This window comes from Cupressus sempervirens, chromosome 11 (genome assembly GCF_028749045.1).
Source record: "Cupressus sempervirens isolate cs-2001-9-10 chromosome 11, ASM2874904v1, whole genome shotgun sequence".
NCBI lineage: Eukaryota > Viridiplantae > Streptophyta > Pinopsida > Cupressales > Cupressaceae > Cupressus > Cupressus sempervirens.
In genome coordinates this window covers 458,196,113-458,208,863 of record NC_143128.1, presented here as the reverse complement: position 1 = coordinate 458,208,863, position 12,751 = coordinate 458,196,113, and the positions used below count along the sequence as shown (strand labels likewise).

Sequence of the window (12,751 nt, the reverse complement as noted above, 5' to 3'; positions counted from 1 at the left end):
ATCTCCCTTTTTCATTTTAAAATAATTAGAAATATCCTCAATTATCCTCAAAACCAAGTCTGTTGGACTCTTCCTCCTAGTCTCCTATGAGATATTTTCACTTTCACTTTCACCCATCAATCAAAGGTGAAAATCTTGATTCTTGCCCCAACCCCTTTCGAAATCCTATAAATAGGAGGGAAATCCAAGAGCCAAAGGACCCAAGTTTTAGGCATCTACACTATAGGCACATTTTGATTCATCATTTTAGCAAGTTCATAGCATTCTAGTATTGCTTTTATGTTATTTAGCATTATTTATTGCATGTTAGTTTGTTGCATATCCATTTTGATAGCATATAATCTACATTATAGTCATAGATCTTGCATGCATTCTTGTAGATCTGCATTTTTAGCATACTCCCATTCTAGAACTATCACTAACATGTTGGTCTAAGAGCTATTTTATCAATTGTAGTTAGGGAAACATGAGACGCTCATAGAGATTACATTCTGATGATGATATCTTGGGTCTAGTCTAGTTCGTCATCAATCTATTTGCATTCTACACTAAAGTTTCATGAATACGCGTTCACACCATATACATATATATGTATATATGTTTGTATGTATATATGTATGTATGTATACAGAGAGATCTTGTGGATTGTGGAGATCAATAGAGATCTAGGATTTCATTGTCATGTCCTTGTGTGTATGTATGTATGTATGTAAACAAAGAGATCGTGGCATAATAGAAAAACAATAAGCTCACTCAACACGTAGCATGGCCACAGATGAGATGGCAACGCCTATTGGTAAGTATATTCCTCTTTTTCTCTCTCATTTTTTATGTGTTTATTTCACTTGAAATATTGTTTCTTAGGGGGCATTTTGAAATATTGGATTCATTTTATGCAAGAGGTGATGATGACATTGCTAGATGTACTTGTGTTAGACGTACGAGAATCACTTAAGAATTGTGATGAATTGCTCATGAGCAATGAAGATGGACTTCTCTTGAGAGTAGTAGGAGGTGATGAGGAAATTTTAGGAACTTTAAAGATTGATCCTTTCTTAAATACTTTAGATGTTAAAGGGGAATTTAGATGTTAGTGGAGGCAGGGGCAGGGTGGAGCCAAATGAGCTTCCACCTTCACGTGGTTGGCCCTAATTAATAGAGAATATTAAACTATTCTAAAAACCAAGTGAAGCTCAACATTAACCTATGATTTCATGACAACTAACTATGTTAATCTCTTGGTTTCAAACAATGCATAAGGATTTCATAGTTCAAAATGTGGTCTCAAGTCATATGCATACGACATCAAGTGGAGCTGAAAAATGCAACAGGTTTGCATTTTTGTTAGAGGTATTTAATTAGGTATTTTAAGTTATATAACATCATGAACATTATAACTTTGACTCTTATAGGCAAGGGTAATGTCCTCAGCATGCAAGCAAATCAAGACTTTCTATGTGTTTGCTTGTTAGGGACATTCTCTTGGTGATAGCCAATAGAGTTCTAATGTTCATGATGGTATATAATTTTAAAAACTTAATAGACCTATTAAATAAATGTAATCATGCTACATTTTTTCAGCTCCACCTATTGTCCAAGCATATAGAACGCAGTTACACGTGCATTTTTGATTCAAAGTGGTAGCATCTTATTTTGGATGTGAGAAAAAATGACATGCACCAGAAGATGGGAAAATGATGTCACTTTTGTAAGTCTGGAACCTTTTTTGTACTTTAAATATTGATCCTTTCTTAAATATTTTAGATGTTAACAGGGAATTTAGATGTTGGGGGGGTGCGGTGGGGCCAAATGAGATTCCACCTTCATGTGGTTGTTCCTGGTTAGTAGAGAATATTAAACTATTCTCAAAACCAAGTGAAGCTCAATATTAACCTATGATTATATGACAACTAACTATGTGAATATACTATGAGCTATGAGAGCATCATAGCTGACTTTGAGCCAAAAAAAAAAAGTATATAGTAAGTCATTGCAATTGTGACGGTTAGCTATCACTCCCATAGAATTTCTATCACATACCCATCACTATAGTGACAGACATTGTCGACGGCTAGCCGTCAGTCCCACAACATTATTGTCGCTTTGACATCACATGTGCGACGGTGGCCCCAATGGCTAGTCGTCGCAATTGTGACGATGTAAGGTTGAACCCTTGTTGTGGTCTTGTTCCAAGTCATGACTACTTTATCCATCACAATTGTGATGGACTCCCATATCATCGTAATTTTTGACATCAAAAGTCTAACGCCCATCCGATAGGAGACAAATTGTGATGGTGTCGCTTGGGTGACGGGTGATCATCGCAATTATGATGGCCTGCCATTGCAATTCAAGCCCAAATTTAGTAGTGGATATACATCCTCAACAACTTGAAAGGGGCTAACATGATTAGATCAAGGGGTGCAAGTAAAGTTTACAAGGTCATTCTTCCCAATGACAACTTGTTTGATCGTCTACATTGTGACCCTGAACAAGAAATGTTGTTGTAATGGCCGACATGTTATGGGATCACTCTTGATGAGGCTCTAGGTTGAGATATATGCATCATGATTTCTCCCCTTCAATATTACAAAAGGATGTCACATCCAACAACATCTTGCTAGACGACAGTTTTAGGGCTAAAATTATAGATTTTGGTGTATGTAGAGTGCTTGACAGATTGGGGCTAAAATGTTCCTGCAAATTTATAACTCTGAACTCTCTCATCATTTTTAAAAAAACCATCCTATCACCATGCCATGGCTTGTCACCCAAATGGGAAAATGAGTTGTCATCCCTTATCAATTTATGTGGTCGAACAATGTTGCCCAAGCAAAGAACACTACCTTCAACAGGAACGGGCTAAAAAATAGTGCCAAAGAATGCAATGCCTAACAAAAAAAAGGCATTTAACCCACATGAATGCCCACTTAGAAATGGGCCCTTCCTCACAAACTTGGCTTGTGAGCTCAAATTAGCACCATTAAAAACAACACGAGCCTCAAAAATACAACTTCATGCGTGTTAGGATTAAACCTCAAACAATAATTACATGCAAATATAAACAATATCAAAAAATAATAGATCACATAGAAAAGAACATAAGACACCAAGATTTAACATGGTTCACCCAAACCTTGGGCTACATCCTCCAAACAGCAAGTCCAATATTATTATGATCTAATGATTACAATCTGTAATCCCTTACAGCTCAATACCGCTACAAGAACCAATTTTTGCATCACACCTTATCAAAAAATCCCTAACCCTAATCCCTTTTATACAAGTATTTTTGTTGCTTTAGGGTTAAAATTAGTTACAACATGTCAGCCATAAATTGGCGAATATAAACCATAGCCAATTAGCGAATAGTAGCCCAAAATTTTGTGTCATTGGCGAATGGCAAATAGTAGCCCAAAATTTTATGCCATTGGCGAATAGTAGCCCAAAAAAAAATTCAACCCGAAAGAATTTATGAAGTATGTACAATGCTTCCCTGATCAGTCACCACAAACTAATAATGTGTCCAAAGGAAATGCAGACACCTGCCAATGTGGAAAAGAAAATGATCAAATAGTACTATTACCATTTATGAATGCTTGAAATACAATCCCCTGCCAATGTGTTTTAGTTTTAAACATTCACTCTACTCATAGAAAAACACATGCATTTCATTTTCTTTTCATGTTCAAACAACTACCAAGGTTTGGCATTGCAATTAGAATAGCATTCCATCAAACAACATAAATTCTCCAAAGTTAGAATGGATCATTGCATAGCTCATCCACATGTACAAACAGTGATCATTCCACTATGAATGGCATCGTTTCGACATGAAGTAACTACCCAAGTCAAAACATTATACGACAGGGGAAGAAAAACACACCCTTGCATTATTTTTCATACACTTTATGGTTATGTTAGGTCACACACATATCAACCTGGGCTTCTCTAACATAAGAACTTGAGCTTCTCCGATGGAAGAACAGGGCCTACAAACCAAAGTGGCTTGCCCATGAAAGAAGTATTCCTATTCTCCATTCCAATAATAGGTATTTTTGGGAACGAACCTATGCTCATTTTGGGGATAAAATGGGAATACACATTCTTATTCCCCATTCCCATTTCACACACCAAACAAAGAATACAATTGGATATTCTAATTTTCAATCACTATTCCGGTTGTATTCTAGCAACCAAATGAGCCCTTAGTCTTCGTTTAAAAATAACATGAATCATATCTAGACTTACAAATTTTTTCTAAAATAATTCTTACAAAATTATGATCAATTTAATTTAGAATAATATCTAACAAATATAAAGAAAAATGATTAAGAAAACAAGAGCTGCAATGCAGCTAGAGTTCTGCCTTTTGTCAGAAAAATAGAAATGGAGGAGTTTATAACAACTCTAAGGTGTTAACTATTTATTAATGTTTTGTACTCCTAAATAGAGACATGTCTAGATAATATGAGTAGAATCACAAAAATGCAAGCAAAATCATAGAAAGTTCAACTATCATTTGGTAACAACAAAGAAAAATATGGTAACAACTAAGCAAAAGTGTGGTTGTATCAATGATCAGGAATAAGAGTGTGCAAAGAGCATGATCTAGTATCATATAAATTAACCTTGTAAAGACTAATTTGGAACTGATTTGGAACGTGGTTAGAGGCATTAACTTAGAAGAGGAATAGAATCCAATCTTCCATTGTTAAAATGTGACTCAAAAATTAATATGAATAAATGCAAGGTTGCACCATGTGTTTCCTTCTCATGTCTAGTAGCAAAAAGACATCAACTATAGAGTCCCAAATAGATAGTTTAGTTTTCTTTGGACTTTGGGTTTTGTATTATTTTTATCATTATGGAAGGATCTTTTCTCACCCTCATGTCAGTTTCTTGTCATCATACTTGGAGAATGAAAGAGAATAAAATGGTTAGCATGAAACAAGTGATTGGTTTGCATATTTAATCAATTGACAACATTTAAACAATAAAAATGGAAAAATTGCATTGTGTTTAAAGCTAGACAACAATCATTGTGAAGAAAATACAAAAAATGATCTACAATTAATAACATTCCAAGATAGTGATGCAAATTCTTCATAAGGGTAACCATTATCCATTAAATGAAACATGCCAAAGATGCCAAAGACACTATCAAAGAATTTTATGGAAGACAAAAGTCATTTTCTAGGTATCAACCAAAAAACAACCATCATAAAATTAGGGGAAAAATGAAAACTCTTCCCATGCAAGAAATAGAAATTGAAAAATATGTGGGATTTTTTTTTTTCCCAAGCTTGCTAGTGACCACAACAAGAGATGAAATAGAAAACTATAGCCAAAGATTATGTACAAATAGCATCAATAATGTGGGTGACATAAAATAATAGCATCAACAATGTGGATGATACAAAAGGGAAGACTTTGTGGGGGAATATTATGTAGACCTTAATGTAGAAAGTGAGATCATAGACAAGATATGTGGTAGCTATGCCACATTTCTCAAAATAGACATCACAACACCTTCCTTGATTTGGGAATAGAAATAATATGTAGTAGATTAGAATATGAAAGAATATTTTTGCAGAGTACTCCTTTAGTATAAAAGTTTAGTCTTGTTGAATGTAATACATATCTTCCTAGTTATAGTGAAAGTTGTGTTTGTTTGTGAAGGTCCTAAACTAAAACTCTTCCTTTTTAAGATTAATCAAAATTTCTTCTAAGAAGCCTAATCATCATGTGAATATCATTAGTGGCACTTATTTTTGAAGATCTTTCAATTCTTCTTAGAATTCATAATAAAATTAGAGGAAGTCAAATTGCATCTAAAACTAAAACTACGCTTTCCTAAAAGATGATCGAGTGCAACTAATGGGGTTGTGCATTAAATTCTATTGCATGAGGATGAGAATATCACTAGAAAATATTGTCTAGTGTTGGATGGAAATTTCAAGTTCAAAAATGTACATGTAGAGCTATCTTCCCTTGAGAAAAAGAAGGAAAGAAATCATATTTGAATCCAACTACTTACAAAAATAATATTCTAAATTTTAATTAAAAGAGAATAAAACGATAAAACATAAAGTTTCAGAATCAACTAAATTAAAGTACCTGTAGGTGACCAAAGCTATTTTGCAAATCTTGTTTGATTTAAAGTGTTCCCACATTTTTTTAAATCTTGAATTTTTGTAGATTCTCAAATATCCTTTCAAACTTGAAACTTATAAACATGTAACCCAAATTGCACAGGTCTCTATACACATACTTCTAATAGAAGATGAAGTAAAATTATCATTACTCATTTGAAATCAATAGATAAGTAGAAAAATCATAGGCTAATTCAAATTCATTTGAACATGAATTTTGACTATTTTGCAATTTTATTAGCTCAAACTTGTTGCAGCTCAATAATAATAAAGTAAACACCAGATTATTTGACAGATAATTGAGTGTATCTAATCATGGAAATTAGAAATAAAAAATAAATTATTCTAATGAATAACTGCACTTGTTGGAATATATTTTTGTCGACAGAGTAGTGCAAGGTGTGCCTTCATATAATTTTACTGCATTTTGTCAAAAATAAAAAATATATTACCAGAATCTCTTGAACAACTCGATGGACTCAAGCTCGGTGGTAAGTCACATGATGAGTGCCTCCATTGTAAATCCCCCATGATGAAGAGAAAAATTCCATTATACATTTTGACATCAAAAAATGTCTCGTCCCATTGAAAATATCTCCTGTAGATCTCCCTGTATCCATGACACACACCCATGTCCAGGGGCCCTTCCAAAGGACAAACATCTCTAGGCTTGAGCGGAAGAAACCAATTTTTAGAAAATATTGTGTAGTTGTTCTTCAAACAGTTGTAGTTTTGTCTTAGGTCAGATCTAAGGAAAAGTTATTGAAATGCAATAACAATCTTACACTTTATTGTAACTACTTGCAGAAGACAACGACTGCAGCACACACAAAACCTTTGAGATTTTACATTCACATCAGTAACAAGTTAGACATTGACTCCTAGCAAAAGTATACCCACTGCAGCCTTGATTTCTTTGTTGTAATTCTTGTTGTGAATAATACACTCTATTACACAAATCACAAGAGTCATGCTTAATTTGACAATCTATAAAAAGAAAAGAAAAGTAGCCATAGATAATTACAAGGAAATTTAGAAAAGATAAAAGAGTCATCTAAATCTGACACGAAAACATGGAAAGCTATAAAAGGAGAATTTAAAAATAAAGTTTAAAAAGTAGACCTAATAAAACCCAACTAAATAAAACATGAGGCTCAAATTCATTCCCACAATGGACATATTGTCTACAATAGAGAACCAAACAAGATCCCACAATGGCACATGCTTTGAGGTCAAATATCTAGTTGCATTGGATATAAACCCCACAATGGTAGTTACAAAAAAAATGGAATGCAGTCAAGGGGGCTGTTGCAACAGTGAGGGATAAATGTAAAAAACTATTACCCTTCTTAGAAACCACTCATTGCTTCATCTCAAAGCATTTAAAGTATCCTCATGGAGATGCAAACATGAAATAACACAAAATTCCAATGACAAAGGTTGAAAGACTACCCATGGACAAAATTTTCTCTAGTTGCATATGATTTATATAGGCAATTCAAGCAAAATAGCGTAGACGATCACAACAAGTTCTTTAATGGGCTTCTTTCCCGAGGGATCCTCTATAACTCAAAAGAAATAAATTCAACTTGTTCCCTCTAATGGTTGAAACAAGATGCATTCTAAAGAGATTTATAGTACAACTATCAAAAAACAGTAAATAGATATAGATTGAACTAAAGGAATTTAAAAAAAAAAACTTGTTTTCCTGTTCCATCCAATTTTATTTTATATTGTGTTCCTAATCTACTTTAGAACCACCTTTTCCAATTGGATTTGCACCCACACTCACTCAATTTATAAAGAAGATGAGGAAAATAAAAATCTCTTCTATGAGAAAAACATGGCATAGCTATGGTCCATAAATTGATCAAATCATTGACGAGGAATGAGACATAGTCATTGCTCTCCAAATGCTATTTTGACGAGGAATGAGACATAGTCACTGCTCTCCAAACTCATTTTGGAATTTCATGGAATCATGGGTGGAGCACAATAGAAATCCTCCAAATTCCCAAATTCTACATCATAGCAGGATAATTTTTCAAAAGTTAAATAGGGTACAAGTGGTCTTATCTTACAAATATTATCAAGGGATCATTGGAGCACAAATTTTCGTCACCTGATGTTGCCCCTGTCTCCAACATATTTTGGAAATTTTCATACATGTTCTAGCTTCTATGGGAGGTTTTTTTTTCTTTTGTGGGAAGACATAATTTCATGTGCAATTTCTATTTCACAAGCAAACAAGTACGAGGAATGCCCTAAACTGTCACCTATGACAGAACAGTTGGGAATTATAGAAAATAGAGAAAACACAAATAAGTCTTAACAAATGAAATCAACAAAATTACCATAGGAATGCACAAATATTGGAAAACTAAACAAACCTTTGAAATTGTAGTAAGATTGAGATAATGAACAGAATGTCAAAGATAGAGAACACATTTCATCTCTCAACAAGTTATCAACAAGTGAATGCTTGTGCATGCCCTCGATGCTTTACAACACATAAAAGGCCACGTATGTTCGTCTACACAGAGAAGCCCATAAAATTCATCCCCCATGATTTTGTCGCATCTTAATAAATTCATAGTAGCACAAATAAAGTTGTTGGCATACCAATGTTCTAGATTCTATTGGCAATGGAATTGTGACTTTACTAGATCACATTACAATGTACCAAAGACTCTTACAAAATTTGTAGCAGATGGAACAATATGGTTTGAGGTAAATTCTGGAGGACCTAGGCTTTTGCTATAAATTTAAGCAGAAATCACCCAAAGACTAACATGCATACATGCAAAATGTAGAACTACATACCAACCATGTGCTCCATTGTTTCTGGGTAGGTGGATTGTTAGCATTTTTTACCAAATTTGTTAACTTACAAATATAAAAAGACTACTAGAAAAAATAGTAGTGGTCAATCATAAAATTTTAAAAATTACAAAAAATCAGTTTTTAATATCCTAGGCTTATGCTATAATTTTAAGGAGAAATCACCCAAAGACTAACATGCATACATACAAAATGTAGAACTACGTACCAACCATGTGCCCCATGGTTTCTGGACAAGTAGACTATTAACATTTTTTATCAACTTTGTTAACTTACAAATATAAAAAGACTACTAGAAAAAATAACAGTGGCCAATCATAAATTTTTTAAAATTATAAAAAATATTATTTTCATATAAATATTTCAAAGGACCATAAATTAGGAGATTGAGACACATTTTTCAAAACATGATTGATAGAAGAAGGAGCAGGTGAAAACTATAATCTCGACCTGACATGTCACTTTAAGAAACGAGACAATAATTCTCACCATTAATCCACAACAATTCTCTCCGTTAACCCACAACACCTAATCTCTTTTTGAACGGCATATATTCAAAACTTAAGACATCAAAAAATGAAAATGAAAAACAGTAAAGTAAAATGTAAGGATAAAGCCACGTGGTAAGAAGCACCGAGAAGCCTCTCCATGCGTCCATGCGGTCTTCTCCGGCATCAGACCTTTCTCGAACTTTCTCTCTCTCTTCCTCTCAAATCTATAAGATGCTTCTCTTCTATGTGATATTCACATTGTGGTTGTCTACCGTTTTCTGCTGAATTAAGTGGTTTTCGTGCAGGCTTTTTGGTATATTTGAAAGGTGATTAAATCTTTCCCATCTTGTTCATGCTAGTGAATTTTCTCAGATTTGAAAAGGCAGTTGTAAAGATTTTAATTGTGTTTCTCAATTGTGCAGGTTTCTTAACTCTCTGAAAATACCGCTCACCATGTCTAGCCTGTGTATGTCTGCAAATGTTCCTGCTCTTTCTTTTGCTTCCTCCAGAAATGGAAGCGTTTCTTCAAAGCCCTGTGCTGTGAGAGCTAATTTACTTCCCTGCAGCACGTTTTTGGGTGCAAAGGTAGGACTGAGCTATTCGGGCAAAAGGAGACCTGTGAATCCTTCGTTGGCGAGGGCAGAGAGCAAAGATAGTGCCATAGATGTGCAGAAAAGCGGCAAAGAAGTTGAGAGAAAGACAAATGGCACGAGCAGGGGAACAGACATTTCGTCTTTCGGTAAGGGTTACTCTGAATTTTGAAAAAATTTCAATGAGTTTGTAAAATAAATTTAAAAATAGAGCGAGTTCTCCTTTGATCAATGTAATATACCTAAATAGGTCGCTAATTAGTAATTTAGGCAACAGATACTTCGTTTTTGGGTAAAAGCTCGAGCGAGTTCACAGTGAATTTATGAATTGAGAAAAGAATCCATTTAATTTACCAAAAAATAAAATTGAGTTATTGATTTTACTGATCTAATTAGTTTTATTCGATCGCTAGTGAAAATTAATATGCAAATTTTGGTGAAAGCTCAAGCGAATAGGCTTACTGCGAATTGTGAAAGTAGTCTTTTGAATTTAGTCAGAATTTATCCGATTTCTCCTTTTACTTATGTAGTGAATAATATATAAATCATAAATTTCGAGCCTGAAGAGGTGTACTGTAAATTAACGCAATTTACATCTTGGTAAAAGAATTTCGCGAGTTTACGCTGAATTGTGAAGATACTTGTTTCTGTTATTTCATCCTCGCGCTAAACGCCTGTGAATTGTTGAAGATTTCTTTTAAATTTGTTTTCTGTTAACTGCGAAAATTAATTTCATCCTCGCAGTGAATTGTTGAAGATTTCTTTTACATTTTTTTTCTGGTAGCCACGAAAATTTAGTCCGTCCGAGCAGTAAACGCTTAAGAGGGCGTAAGAGTTAATGTGAATTGCTAAAAAAAATTCTCTCAGTTGTGCAAAAAAATTCTTTCAATTGTGCAAAAAATTAACTGATTTCTCCTTTCATTAATTTAGCGAGTTAAAACTTAAATATAAATTTTAGTAAAAATTTGGGCGGTAAAAATTTACTGCGAATTGCGAAAATATGTCTTTGCTTTGGAAAATAATCAGCGGATTTTTCCTTTTGTTGATGTCGAGAACCATAATAGACAAGCCACGGGCATTTTGTTTATTGAAAGCTTTAAACGAGTTCAACTACGAATTATGACGTCTTCATTATTATTAAGAAACGGTGTTCTGCTTCATTTAACCTGAACGTACTTGAGTCAGCTGCCGCTAAGCAACAACAATGGAAATTTATATTTCAAAATTTTAAATAATTTTGTGGTAATGTGTTGTTTTGCAGGTCTGATGGATCCTCTGTCCCCGATGAGAACAATGAGGCAGATGTTGGACACGATGGACCGGCTGTTCGAGGACTCGTTCATGTTTCCTTCTACAAGGCCGACGAGAGAATCGGTCGAGGTTCGAAGCCCATGGGACATGATGGAGAACGAGAGTGAGCTGAGAATGAGGTTCGACATGCCAGGATTGTCAAAGGAGGATGTGAAGGTTTGCATCGAGGACGATCTTCTGGTAATCAAGGCGGAGAAAGAGAGCAAGGAGGAGGAGGACTCGTGGTCTTCCAGAGGGTACAGCTCCTACAGTACCAGACTTTACTTGCCCGATAACTGCGAGGCTGACAAGATCAAGGCTGAATTGAAAAACGGTGTGTTGAATATTACAATTCCCAAGACCAAGGTGGAATCCAAAGTAATCGATGTGAACGTTGAGTGAGTAGGGTCGTCGTCGGAAGCAGAGACTGTTTATGGGTAATTATTGTAGATGATTGTAAATGAAGGAGAGTTTTAATTTATTATAAAAGTTGTATATGAAAATGGGGAAGGAACTGCTCTATGCTTTCGGAAATATGTGAGGTTTTTCTAATGCATAGATTCTAAATTCTCATTTTTATGGAGAGTAAAATTTAATGTTGAATTTGTTTTGTAAGTAATTAATCATCTAGATCACTTTTCTACATTGACCCTTCCTTTTGACAAACGATTATTTTACTTGTGATTAAGTCGTAGATTACTTGGGAATTAAATCGACTGACTTGTGATTCAAGTCGGAGGGAATTAAATCGACTGACTTGTGATTCAAGTCGGAGGGAATTAAATCGACCGACTTGTGATTCAAGTCGGAGGGAATTAAATCGACCGACTTGTGATTCAAGTCGGAGGGAATTAAATCGACCGACTTGTGATTCAAGTCGGAGGGAATTAAATCGACCGACTTGTGATTCAAGTCGGAGGGAATTAAATCGACCGACTTGTGATTCAAGTCGGAGGGAATTAAATCGACCGACTTGTGATTCAAGTCGGAGGGAATTAAATCGACCGACTTGTGATTCAAGTCGGAGGGAATTAAATCGACCGACTTGTGATTCAAGTCGGAGGGAATTAAATCGACCGACTTGTGATTCAAGTCGGAGGGAATTAAATCGACCGACTTGTGATTCAAGTCGGAGGGAATTAAATCGACCGACTTGTGATTCAAGTCGGAGGGAATTAAATCGACCGACTTGTGATTCAAGTCGGAGGGAATTAAATCGACTTGTGATTCAAGTCGGAGGGAATTAAATCGAGTTTGATTCAAGTCGGAGGGGAATTAAATCGAGTTTGATTCAATAAAAGGAATTAAATTGACTTGTGATTTAAGTCAGAGGGAATTAAATTGACATATGAGGGAATTAAATTGACTTGTGATGTAAGTTGGA

General features: G+C 34.7%; 1 protein-coding gene across 1 annotated transcript; it reads left to right on the top strand.

The window, feature by feature from the left end:
• The first annotated feature begins 9,676 nt into the window (after positions 1 to 9,676).
• On the top strand, positions 9,677 to 11,901 carry LOC149530375 (small heat shock protein, chloroplastic-like). The gene is made up of 3 exons (XM_089810349.1): positions 9,677 to 9,813; positions 9,910 to 10,226; positions 11,339 to 11,901. Exons 2-3 carry the CDS (start codon positions 9,941 to 9,943, stop codon positions 11,767 to 11,769), a joined length of 717 nt encoding a protein of 238 aa, XP_089666475.1. The 5' UTR covers positions 9,677 to 9,813; positions 9,910 to 9,940; the 3' UTR covers positions 11,770 to 11,901.
• Positions 11,902 to 12,751: the final 850 nt, after the last annotated feature.